This window comes from Helianthus annuus, chromosome 16, assembly GCF_002127325.2.
Source record: "Helianthus annuus cultivar XRQ/B chromosome 16, HanXRQr2.0-SUNRISE, whole genome shotgun sequence".
In the NCBI taxonomy this organism is placed as follows: domain Eukaryota; kingdom Viridiplantae; phylum Streptophyta; class Magnoliopsida; order Asterales; family Asteraceae; genus Helianthus; species Helianthus annuus.
Window position 1 is genome coordinate 189,244,729 of NC_035448.2, and position 13,817 is coordinate 189,258,545.

General features: G+C 39.0%; 1 protein-coding gene across 1 annotated transcript; it reads left to right on the plus strand.

Moving 5' to 3' along the window:
• The first annotated feature begins 4,232 nt into the window (after positions 1-4,232).
• On the plus strand, positions 4,233-6,830 carry LOC110918812 (zinc finger protein SHOOT GRAVITROPISM 5). Its single transcript, XM_022163095.2, has 3 exons — positions 4,233-4,706; positions 4,817-5,216; positions 5,984-6,830. The coding sequence occupies exons 1-3, from the start codon at positions 4,601-4,603 to the stop codon at positions 6,585-6,587; spliced, it is 1,110 nt and encodes a 369-aa protein (XP_022018787.1). The 5' UTR covers positions 4,233-4,600; the 3' UTR covers positions 6,588-6,830.
• The last annotated feature ends 6,987 nt before the right edge of the window (positions 6,831-13,817 follow it).

Here is a 13,817-nt window from a genome sequence, read left to right on the forward strand (position 1 = left end):
TCCGCGATATATCGGACCATTCGAAATTACCGAGAAGATCGGTAAGGTTGCTTATAGATTGAACCTGCCTGAAGAACTGAGTGCGGTACATAACGTTTTTCACATATCCAACCTGAAGAAGTGTTTGTCGGATGAAACACTTGTGATTCCTTTTAAGGAACTGACGATTGACGAACAGCTACACTTTACTGAGGAACCGATTGAGATCACTGATCGAGAGATCAAAATCCTCAAACGTAGCCAGATACCTCTTGTACGAGTTCGTTGGAACTCGCGACGTGGCCCAGAGTATACCTGGGAGCGGGAAGACCAGATGAAGCACAAGTATCCCCAGTTGTTCCCTAACGAAAACCTCAGCACTGAAGCTACGAACGAATTTCGGGACGAAATTCCAAACTAACGGGGGGATGATGTGACACCCCGTTGAAACGCTTTCACTTACACTAGCTTGACAGTGGCTGCCTTAACTTTCGGGACGAAAGTTCCTAAAACTTGGGGATAATGTGACACCTCGGATCTTTCCGGATAACCTTTCGATGTAACGAACGTGTACGTAATCGACTAACAGTAAAAATATATGAAAAACTATTTGTTATTATGTGTTATGTGCCGATTTACTTATGTGTATGTATATATATATAAGTGTTATATATATGTGAACCAAACCCGAGACCCGACTCGAGACCACGGTCTCGAGTGAACAGTGAAGCACTTGGGCCGGTTAAGGCCGTGTAGCCGAGAAACCCAACCCGGAAACCCCTAGCCCAACTCGGTGCACTATATAAACCCAACCCCACCTCCCTTAATCATTTTACACACTCTCTTCTCACACTCTCCTCTCATCTTCTTCACTAAACCCTAAAACCCTAAAATTCTAGCAACCAAAATCATCTCCCCATTCCTTCATATCTCTCGGATCAAGTGAGCTATCAACAAGGAAGATCGGACAAACCAAGAGACCACCCGAACACCCCTTTTCTCTCAACCCCGAGTAACCGGTTAGTGTTTTTATGTTCATGGTTATTGATGATTGCTATGGTTTTATGCTTGTTAATGTGATTAGAAGTTTTAGTATGAATATTAGGCTTGTATGTTCATATTTATGCTAAGGAAGGTGATGTTTTGTTGATCATCGTTTTGGGTTACCCAATATATATGTTAAGGGGTTGGTTAGAATCGCATGTTCTTAGGATTTGATTGTTAACAAGTATGATTTCTATGTTAGGATAGGTGTTATAATCCTTGTCAAGAAATGATACACGGTTTTATAAGCTTCCTGTTTGGATTCGGGTTTATTTATAGTTCATGATTTCTTGATTTAAATGCTTGAAGTTTTATTGAATGAATGAAGAACAGTTTGAATGTGTATAATAGTTTGAAAATGCTGATTTTGATCCATATTGGTGCACAAATCGACCAACAAACATGTTTTAGTGGCATAGTACAACATTTACATGAAAATGCAATTTCATTGGATAGTACAAGTCTGCAGGTTCTAGAAGTTTGCCATGCACGTTATCACAGTTGCGAGTCGCAACCTTTGGTTGCTACTCGAAAACACGCGTGACCAGTCGAAACCTCCCAGTTGCGAGTCGCAATCAGCACGCATCAAACCTGGTTGCGAGTCGCAACCAAACCTGCTAAGTCGCAATCTCCGGTTACGAGTCGTAACCAAAGCATGACGGACCGAGACCGCAGTTGCGAGTCGCAACCTCGGTTGCGAGTCGCAACCACCTTAGTTTCGACTGGGCTGTTTTATGTTATTGGGCCTTGACCGTTTGTCTTGTTGTTTTGAGCTTCAACTGTTGGGCCTACTGTTGACTGGACTTCACTTTGATCTGCTACTGCATGTGTATATGTTACTGTTTGTATTTCTGCCTGTAACTGTTTGTATACGTGCATGCTATACGTGTTTACTTGTACCCGACTTGACCCATATTTGGTAACCATGTTAGGACGTGGTGACCAACATACTTAACCAAGTAACGTATCATACCGAGCAACCCAAGGTGAGTTCACAACTTAAAAGCATGCGTCCCGGTGGTTTGGGACACGAGACTAAAACAACCCTATCCCCTTGTAAAGGGGATACCGTCTACATTCCTTCCCTAGTTATTGGGAAACAAACTTACTTTATCTTCCCTTGTATTGGGAAACCTTTCTAGTTAATTACTGTTTATACGGATTGCAACTAACGGCACTAAACGCAACTCTATCACTCAAGTCCCTACTACATAATACCGATTAGTCGCCGGTGCCAGGCGAACGGGTTATTAGTTGATAGCGCTATTTAGGTCTTACCAGCCTCACACCGTGCCATGGTATGGGATCGGTCGTGAACTAATGTACTCAGGCATCCGTCAATGATGATAGAACATTGACATCGGGGCATCCTGCGGAAACGCATTCGGTTACCTAGTGTTCGGTATTGGAAAACAGTTTAGTCGCTAACTTTTGGGGTAGCTCCCCATGGCATGTATAAACGGATAAATTAACTGGTGAAACGAGTTTTGGTAATTAAAACTGGACAACTAGTGAACTCACTCAGCATTATTGTTGACCCCCTTACTGCATGCTTTGCAGGTGGCCAGTGACTGGAGCAGCTGCTTGGGATGTGTAGTGGTCGTCGGCCCGTCTGTTGGGCATTTATCATGTCTACCTTTTGAACTTTGTTTAAAACTGTTTACTTATGCTTCCGCTACTTTTTACTCTGAACTTTAAAACTTTAAACTCTGAACTTGATATTGCTAATTCATGATTAGTAAGTATTACTTCGATATTAACCAATGCTTAGTATAATTGGTGGCTGGATCCTGGTCAGTCACGCCCTCGAAGCGGGTGTTATCCGCGGGTGGATTTTGGGGGTTGTGACGACCCAAGACAGTCACGGTTTGGATCCCACTCTAACTAATTTCCAGTTTCTAAATGTAGGAACAGCTAAAGAGGGCTATCTATATTTGGTATATCGATAGTGTCTAAGGTTGGACGGGGCGTAACCCGCCGAAACCCTCTCAACAACTAATCATCAGTGTACATCTCATCTCTCTGATTTGAACATGTCGAAACCTGCATCCACCGGCGCCGATGTTCCCGAGATACCCGCACCCATGCGTCGTCTTCTAGGCTCTGTAATCACAAACACATTCCTACTTGTATCGCTGAGTAGTGTTGTAAACATAATTAATATTCATATGTTCATTAAGTATTATTATTATGTGATTTAGGAAAGTCAAGTTAACCGGTATGTTTGTGTCGGTTAGAATAGTCATGTCGGTTAGTTATTTAACCGTAAGAACCTTAAGTATAACTATCCTAATATGTACCGAATTATGTGTGTGAATATACTGTGTACTCCTACCGGTATCGTTGAGTAGTGTTGAAAACATTGATGGCTCTGCACAATAAGTGTAGAACCCATGTTTGTTCCAAACCACATCGATTGATCCATAAGATCCTGGCCAACAAGTAGTACCCGTGGAGTGAAATCGAAAAACTGCGGGTAGGGGGCTCCGCCAATGTTGTCATAGGTACCCGGGAACCTACAAAAGGGTACCCGAAAGTGCCCCGTCCACCCTAAGTTTGCCATTTTTTGGAATGACAAACACTACCTCTAGCTATATTACTTGTCTCAAATAAGATTAGAGCTATCACCATTTTATCAGAGGGACCCTAATGTAAAACCTTGATAGTGCCGAGCTAGAAGGTAGCCCTTTGGTATTTAATAAGTTACCATTTAAAACATGAGGGGTGACTTAAAAAATGTGCCCAAAACATATCCACTCTTAGCTTACACATCATGTTTTCTGGTACTTTTTTAATGCAGCACTATTATGCTTTCTCCAAATAAACACCATCTACTATGCTATTCATAATCATGGTTTTTTTACTTTCTAACAGTAGTAGGGAGTACTTTTGACGATGGAATCACCTTTCCATCACTATTTTTTTAACCCTTTTTCAACTTTACAGTAGGGAAAAAGAGCAGGTCACGTGAGAGAAGCAGGAAGTCACGTGTAAGGGAGTTCCTAGACCTTCATTTATTCATGCAAAAATATTACATTTTCTTCATAAAAATACTAGTAAAAAAAACTAAAGAAGAGAAATTAAAGAAATAATGACAGTTTTGTTTGTTTTTTGTTATGTGGTGGGGATGTTTTTTGGTTCCATCTGATGAATTTCCCCCTTGTGGGCTCAAGTTTCAATTCATTTGATTGGTTTAAGAAGCTCCATCTCTTTCATTCTCACCCTAAACCCCACCCCTACACTATGTGTTTGTTAGTGTGTGTTTAGTGTGTGTATTATTATTACTCTTTTCTCTTGATTATTCCACTGTTGCAGGCTTTATATACAAGACTTGGCTCAACCTTACCTGCTCAAGGTGCGGGGTCAATGAAAGAAAGTTCATTGAAAAAGCTAAAAGCTTTTAAAGCTTAAAAGAAAGCTGTTTATTCTCAAAGCACACCGCTTTTCATTCACCCTCCATCTTCTTTCCCTCTATCTATATCATCTCTATCTCAATCTCACCCCTTCATCTCAAGATCTGTACTACAACATCTGTACTGCAATACCACTTAGATTTTGGCTACATAAATCAACACATATGTTAGAAAACATTACTGCACCATCTTCTTCTTCTGATCATCCTTTTCTTTCACCGGAAAATGGTCTTTCCAACAAAAGAAAACGACGTCCAGCTGGTACTCCAGGTACCCATTTACTAACTTTACTTATAACTTATTACATATAACATATACAATTATACAAAGATCAATAGTTCAATACATAGTTGAACTTACATGTATTTTGAACTTTATAGATCCGGATGCAGAAGTGGTATCTTTATCACCAAAAACATTGTTGGAGTCAGATAGATACGTGTGTGAGATCTGTAACCAAGGGTTTCAAAGAGATCAGAACTTGCAGATGCACCGGAGACGACATAAAGTGCCATGGAAGCTGTTGAAAAGAGAGTCACCGGAGGTGAAAAAAAGGGTTTTTGTGTGCCCGGAACCGAGCTGCTTGCACCATGATCCTTGTCATGCACTTGGAGATCTTGTTGGGATCAAGAAACATTATAGGAGGAAACATAGTGATGATAAACAATGGGTTTGTGAGAAGTGTTCAAAGGGTTATGCTGTTCAGTCTGATTATAAAGCTCATCTTAAAACTTGTGGCACTCGTGGCCATTCTTGCGATTGTGGAAGAGTTTTCTCCAGGTTTTTTTTGGTTTTTTTCTTATGTTTTCTTAACTTGTGACATTGATTAATATTTAGATGATTATTATATCAAAACAGATATAATTTTGATTGTTTAAGGTCATCAAATAAATATGTTATAATGGGATAGGGTGGAAGTTATTAGTTTTGACATTTTTCCACATTTTTCCACCTTGGTCTTTATTGTTTTTCCTGATCATACATGGATTTCAGCAACTACCGATAAGAAACAAAAATTCTTTAATGATTTTTGGTTCATTATAATTAATTCAACATTAAATTCTTTGAAATATATGTTTACGGGTACAATATCTTTATAGTTTTTGACTCTAGAGAATGTACAGAAAACCCATAAATCAATATCTAGGATCTATGATCTCATGTTTACTTTTAAATATTATATTAGTTATTAAGTGTCTTTTTATTTAAATAAAGTTTGATATCGTCCAAGAATATATGATTAGGTTGAAGCTGTTTAGATTTAGTTCATATAAACTAATTGTCATTCTTACAAGTCGATCATTATCTAATAAACTCTCTTTTAAGTTTTATTTTTTTTTATTTTAGTTTTTGTTTGCTTGTTGCTAACCCTACACGAGAAAGCTTAGATCTCTTCATTTGATTTGATATTTTGTCATATAGCCATTGATCTTTGTCTCCATGTAATTATCTTTACGTATATAAATTCTTCTGTCCACTTTAATGATTATATATTGTACGTTATTTTAGTGTTTTTTGTTTTGACTCTTTGTCTTAATTATCTATAGAGTCGAGAGTTTCATCGAGCACCAAGATGCTTGTACCGTCCGACGAGTCCATCCAGACCTACCCACATTTCAACCAGCATGCTCATCAAGTACAAGCCCATCAAGTGACACAAATTTGAGCACTATTCCATCATTATTGCAACGTGTACCACAAACAATCCCACCTTCGGACACTCCATATTCACACACTCAAAACAAGCAAAACAACTTGGAACTTCAACTACTACCATCATCATCATTTTACGATAATCGAACCGAGTTGAAGCTCTCGATTGGTAGCGAAACGAGCTACCAGAAACAAGAAGAAAAGATGAAGATGGCAATGGCTGAAAAGGAGTTTGCGGAAGAAGCAAGACAACAAGCAAAGAGGCAAATCGAAATAGCGGAACTCGAGTTTGCAAAGGCGAAACAGATTAGAAAACAAGCTCAAGCGGAGTTGGAAAGGGCTAAAATGCTACGAGAACAAGCTACCAAGAAAGTTAGCTCCACCATCTCGGAGATCACTTGTCATTCTTGTAAGCAACGGTTCCAAGCCACAAGTAATAATGGTACAGCCGTTACAACCGATGAAATGTCATCGGTTGTAACCGGTGAAGGAGATTGATTAGTAGTATTTTCAGACAAAACAATCTCTCTTTTTTCACTTTTTTCTGTTCTTTTTGCAAGTTCTTTCCTTTCTCTAAGATGCATTTATTAATTTCTATGTGATGTTGATCATGTCTTTTTTTTTTTTTTTCCTTTGGTCATTGGAAAAAAAAAACGTATATATACACATATGTATGTCAGTATGTGTATGTGTGTATATAGATTTTGGTAATGTAATATTACATATGAAATTCTACTTTCATGTCGATTTTGAGACCTAATAAAAAGGATGTTAGTTCTTGTTAATTAGTTGAGGTTCCTTGATTTGTTAAGACATCATTATCATTTGAATGTTAAGACTTAATTATGTCTTTTAGGGTAGATAAAGGAATCAAATATGCATGGCGATGTTTGGATTCTCCAATGAAACATCGAACATGTTTTGGAATACTTTAAATCATTTTGCTAACATGATTCACATTTAAAATGTTTTTTTATTCGCTTGTTCATGAAACATAATGCTATTAGTGACTAATATTATTTTATCTACTTTGGATGAATTATGTAATAATTTAATTGTTTCGGAAGGGTGTGTGTGTGTATATATATATATATATATATATATATATATATATATATATATATATATATATATATATATATATATATATGATTGTGGTTGTAAGTTTTTTACTTACTTCATAATTAAGTTGATATGGTACTTTATTCATATTGAATTGTAAATCAAACCTTTTTTCCAGAAGGACGACGAATTATTGACCACGTACTAGCAAGAAAATAGCAATGGCAAAAGAGAGAGTACATATTATACCAATTTGTCAACAACGTACACTAGGACGAGAACACTAATCATACGTGCAAAAGTCTTTCTATATGTATTTTTAATAAAAATAAATACATAAAAGAACAAGGTGCTTAAGTATAATCCCTGATCTTTACGACATTAGTCTTTGCCCTTAAGTAATATTTACATGTCAATATCGTCCTATCACTATTATAAAAAAGGACTTGACCGTCAAAACTCTCACAAAACAATCACCACCACTACCGAATGGATAATCAACCAATTTATTTGTTTCAACATTGATAGATACGATGAACTAACGGTTGAATAATTAATACTATGGATAGTGATTTATCATCCACCGTTTACCAACTGAGATGATATACATACATAAAAGTGTTGGTTACTAATGTTAGAAAGCTGGTACTAATAGAAGCTGCATAATAATCTGAAAACAGAAATAAAGAAACAGTAAAACGAGTAAAGTAAACCAGGCTTGTGTTTGACACAATTTCTTTAAACAGATTCGACGTCTGTTCCCAGGGTACGCCGGTTCGAAGCAGCAACAGCGCACTGCCGGACTTGAGCACTTGCCTGAAAAGAAGCTGGAGAATGTCGTTGCAGAGATTGAGAGAAGAGAAGAGCTGTCTGTGTATTGGTGTGTCTAAACTGATCGAACTGATCTGGTTTTATAGTCACAAAAGCATAACCGAATTCTAGCCATGATTGCAGAGAATTAAAACTAAATAATTGTCATTACTACATCAGTTTTGAAACTGATAACCTTTTAATGACTTTCAATCTTGAATATTAATCATTTCATTTTCAGTTTTAAAACTCATTAAAAACAAAAACGGTTATGAGTCTTGAGTGCAAAAACTGCCTCACGCGGACCCGGGTTTTCGGAGCTGCATTCGTGTCCGCAGGACGTGCGGGCATACACGAGTTCAACTAATTCCGGTTCCATTTTTTGCACCCCCCTGCGCGCGCGGGTAGGACTTGTGGTAAAACATGTCATAAGACTTCAAAGGCTTCATTAAGGTTTCACCTTATAAATAGCCTATCTTTTTGTTCCCACGCCAATGTGGGACAAGGTGAATTACCAACTTGAGACTTTCATTCACACTAGACTTCCAACAATCCCCCACATGAATGGAGGTCGATCTCATAAACAACATTATTCCAATTAGATTTCAGCAGTTGAGTTTTGCATACGATAGGTAGGTGTTATCCTTTGAACCTTCGCTCATGAAATGCACTTAGCCCACTAGCTCTGAGTAGAACTCGATGTCTTTGAACTCGTCTGCCGTTTGTGTAGACGACAATGCACTTCACACAAGACTCTCCCTGATAAAGTCAAGTCCTCATAGTTATGTTCGTTATGGTCATGAACATGATGCTTGGTTCTGTGAGAGCCATTAGGTATTGTGCCCTAACAATACCCTTCGAAGTGACCCCACTTCTCTCTCACATAGGTGATTCACTATGTATGGTTACCTTAGTCGAATCATTAAAAGCCATAGGCTTAGCCTCACACTTGTCACTTTTAGGAATGGACTAGGAAGTTTACTAAGCTTTGCAATAAACTCCCTTATATATATATATATATATATATATATATATATATATATATATATATATATATATATATATATATATATATATATATACATACACGTAGGGTTATCCCCCACAGTGACCTTACTAATTCATACAATTAGGTTTTCCTATTGAACTCAGCTCTTGGGATCTCCGGTCTACTGAGTTAGGTTTCCATCATATGAACTTATATTTTCAAGGGCTTCAGTCCCATTCCCATGGAAGACTTCTGTACTAACTCTCTACTTAGGCCTTTTGTTAGCGGATCCGCAATATTATCCTTTGACCTCACGTAGTCAACAGTGATAATTCCTGTAGAGATTAGTTGCCGTATCGTATTATGTCTACGTCTAATATGTCTGTTCCTACCGTTATACATTGTGCTACGAGCTCTGCCAAGTGCCGATTGGCTATCACAATGTATACAAATGGCCGATGCCGGCTTAGGCCATCTTGGTATATCCTCAACAAATTGACGTAGCCACTCTGCCTCTTCACCTGCTTTATCTAAAGCGATGAACTCTGATTCCATCGTGAATCTAGCGATAATCGTTTGTTTCGACGATTTCCACGATATAGCAGCACCTTCAAGTGTGAATACATACCCACTTGTTGCTCTGGAATCATTCGTGTCAGATATCCAATTTGCATCGCAGTGTCCTTCTATAACCGCCGGATATCTGTTATAATGCAACCCGTATTCCCGAGTGTATCTTAAGTAGCGAAGCAACCGAGTGATACTGTTCCAATGCATTGAACTTGGGTTGCTCGTGTATCTACTTAGCTTGCTCACAGCATATGCTATGTCTGGTCTAGTACAACTCATAAGATACATCAAGCTACCAATAATTCTTAAGTATTCCAACTGGTTTACGGGTTCACCTCTATTCTTGGCTAGATGTTGACTCGTGTCAAGTGGAGTTCTAGCTTCATTAGAGTCATTTGCATTGAACTTCTCAAGAATTTTGTCCACATAATGGGATTGACTTAAAACAAGTCCACTTTGGGTTCTCGTGATTTTGACCCCCAAAATCACATCCGTAAGACCCATGTCTTTCATGTCAAACCTTGATTTTAGCATGATCTTTGTAGATTTTATGATTTTGTTATCACTTCCAGCAATGAGCATGTCATCTACATATAGACACAAAATGACATATCCATCAGATGTGTCTTTCACATACACACACTTGTCACATTCATTGATTTTGAACCCAACAACAAGCATGACATGATCAAACTTTTGGTGCCATTGTTTTGGAGCTTGTTTCAATCCATACAAGGATTTTACAAGTTTACATACTTTCTTTTCTTGCCTAATAGCTGTGAAGCCTTCGGGTTGCTCCATGTAGATTTCTTCCTCTAGATTTCCATTCAAGAAAGCTGTTTTCACATCCATTTGGTGGACATCCAAATTTCTAATGGCGACAATGGCAAGCACCATCCTGATGGATATTATTCGCGTAACTGGCGAATATGTATCAAAGTAATCGAAACCTTCTCATTGTTTATATCCTTTGATCACCAACCTTGCTTTGTATTTATCGATGGTCCCATCTGGTTTCATCTTCTTCTTGAAGATCCATCGATATCCTAGTGGTTTACATCCTTGAGGAAGATCCACTAGTTCCCATGTATGGTTTTGTAAGATAGAGTCTATCTCAATTTTGATTGCCTCTTTCCACTGAGGTCCTTCTGATGAATGCACCGCTTGTTGATACGTTTGAGGTTCATCTTCTACCATGTAGGTAAGAAACTCAGGGCCAAAGGATTTTTCAGTCCTTAGCCATTTACTTTTCCTAATTTCAACTTCCTCAGTATTAGATTGTTCTCGAGGTTCATCGTTTTCAACTTCACCCTCGCGAACAATTTCCTCAACCAGTCTAGAAGAACTCGGTTCACTTTTATCTAAGCATGGGAACATATGTTCAAACCATGATGCATCCTTAGATTCCATTATGGTGCCTTTGCATATTCCAGGATTCTTAGAATCATGCACAAGAAAACGATAAGGACCATAAGGACGGGTGTATCCTATAAATACACAATCCACCGTTTTGGGTCCTATTAGTAGCCGCTTAGGTGGTGTGACCACCACCTTAGCTAGACACCCCCACACTTTCAAGGATTTATATGGTGGTTTCTTTCCCGTCCATAATTTGTAAGGCGTTACATCCTTTTTCTTATTGGGTATCATGTTCAACACATAATTTACCGATCAGATTGCTTCCCCCCACATGTTTTGGTTTACACCAGAACTTATCATCATGGCATTCATCATTTCTTTCAAGGTGCGATTTTTCCGTTCCGCTATGCCATTTGATTGAGGGGAGTAAGAAGCCGTGAGTTCGTGGATGATTCCACTTTTTGCACATACTTCAATAAAAGGTGAAACATATTCACCTCCTTGATCGCTCCTCACGATTTTGATTTTCCGATTTAGTTGATTCTCAACTTCGGCTTTGAACAAGATAAACTTATCAATAGCCTCATCCTTACTCTTAAGTAAGTACACATAACAATACCTTGTACTATCATCAATGAACGTGATGAAGTACTTGTTCCCACCACGAGTAGGAATTGCTTTTAAATCACACACATCAGTGTGGATCATCTCGAGGGGTTCGGTGTTTCGTTCAACCTTTTTGAATGATGATTTCGTTTGTTTTGCTTCTACGAAAGTTTCACATTTATTAATTGAGTCGATATCGAATGTTGGTATGCAATCAAGTTTAACTAAACGACGAACGGAATTATAATTAACATGACCTAGTCTACCATGCCAAAGATTTGAAGACTCAATCAAGTAAGTAGAACTAGTAGCTATTTCTTTCATTGCATTCACAACCATTACATTGAGTTTAAACATTCCATTCAGGGCATAGCCCTTACCAACATACATATCATTTTTGGTCAACACGACCTTATCTGACTCAATCACCATTTTGAACCCAAACTTGTTCAATTGCCACCCCGACATAAGGTTCTTACGTATTTCTGGAACATACAACACGTTTGACAAAGTAAGTTCCTTTCCAGAAGTCATCTTTAGAACCACGTTCCCCTCACCTTTAATTTCGGCCGTGGCGGAGTTTCCCATAAAAACCTTTTCGCCATTAGTTACCTCCTTGAAGGTGTTGAAAAGGCTTTTGTCGGAACACACATGATGGGTAGCCCCCGTATCAACCCACCAATCCTTGTTATTATGCCCAACCAAATTCACTCCGGTCACCAAAATCGAAAGATCCGTGACCATGGCAACAAGGTTTTCGACTTCATGAACCATGTTCACTTGTCGAGCATTTTCCTTCTTGGGAAGCTTGCATCCGTTGGCCTTGTGGCCTTGCTTTTGATAATTATAACAAGTTCCTTGGAACTTCTTTTTCCCAACTCCTCCCTTAGCACCAAGGTTGGAGCGTTTCCCATGACTTTTCTTTCCACCTTTTCCACTATTTTTTCCCTTTGAATATTGGCCATGTTCAACAAGATTGGCCTTCACTGCTTCAGGACTTTCAATCCGTTTCAAAGCCAACTTGTTATCTTCTTCAATACAAAGACGAACAACGAGATCTTCAATGGTCATCTCCTTTCGCTTATGCTTGAGATAGTTCTTCAAATCAACCCAACTTGGTGGCAGCTTTTCAATCATTGCAGCAACTTGGAATGTTTCGCTGAGGATCATTCCTTCCGCATGTATATCATGAAGAATAACTTGCAATTCTTGCACTTGGCTCATGACAGTTTTAGCATCTATCATTTTAAAGTCCAAGAACTTAGCCACCACGAATTTCTTAGTGCCCGCATCTTCTGTTTTATATTTGCGATCCAAAGATTCCCACAACTCTTTGGCAGTCTTGGCTTTACAATACACATTGTAAAGCGTATCAACCATACCATTCAAGATATAGTTGCGGCACAAGAAATCCGAATGATTCCAAGCATGAACCGCGCTCACTGATTGAGCATTCATATCCCCTTCATCCACACGGGGAACGGTTTCAGTCAAGAACTGTGCTAGGTTCAGAGTGGTCAGATAAAAGAACATCTTTTGCTGCCATTGTTTGAAATTCACACCGTTGAATTTCTCAGGTTTCTCAGCATGCGAGACTGCGTTCGGCAGTGGTGCAACCAGGCCGGTTGTAACAGCAACAGCGGAAGTCATGACAACAGTCATGACTGCAGAAACAGAAGTAGACATGGGCTGAGACGTCATTCTGAAAAGAAAAAGAATGTATTATTCATTATTATTCTATTTTTAGTACAAGGGCTTTTTACTAGTCAAGTGGTAAGGTAGGGCGCTATTCGATGAAGAAAACATCCCGCCGGGAGAGGAGAGACAATCTTTCATGAGAGAGGGACGAGCGAGTGAGAGATTGGGAAAAAAAGAGGTAGGCCTTCTGAGCGGTCATTTAGGGGCCTTGTTAGCGAGCCATCCAGACCAATCAATCGTATCGGTCGTATTCTTGAATTTGGAATGAAAAGAGGAGTAATGCTTCCTAGCACGGGACACAGAATAAGACCACTTAGATCAGGACCTATGGAAGTCGGGGCTAGCCCGTCCCCATGGGCAACGCAACAGTGTCCTGAGGGAGGAGTTTAGAGGCAAACAAAAAGAACGCGCAAAGGTCTCTCCGCTCCTAGTCACTAAGTAGTGCTATTCTGGGGGGCTGGACTCTACCAAGAGGTTCTTTCTCTCACGTCATTTCGCCCGCCCGTTTCACTTCTGTTCCGGAGGAAATGGGATTTGAACCCATGATACAATCTTCTTGTATGTCGATTTAGCAAACCAATGCCTTAAGCCACTCAGCCATACCTTCAAGTTGTTGATCGGAATGGAGTTCGCTT

Coding starts and splice junctions, on each gene's coding strand:
- LOC110918812 (XM_022163095.2), top strand. CDS start 4,601: ATGTTAGAAAACATTACTGCACCATCTTCTTCTTCTGATCATCCTTTT. Junction 4,707..4,816: donor ACGTCCAGCTGGTACTCCAG/GTACCCATTTAC, acceptor TGAACTTTATAG/ATCCGGATGCAGAAGTGGTA. Junction 5,217..5,983: donor TGTGGAAGAGTTTTCTCCAG/GTTTTTTTTGGT, acceptor AATTATCTATAG/AGTCGAGAGTTTCATCGAGC.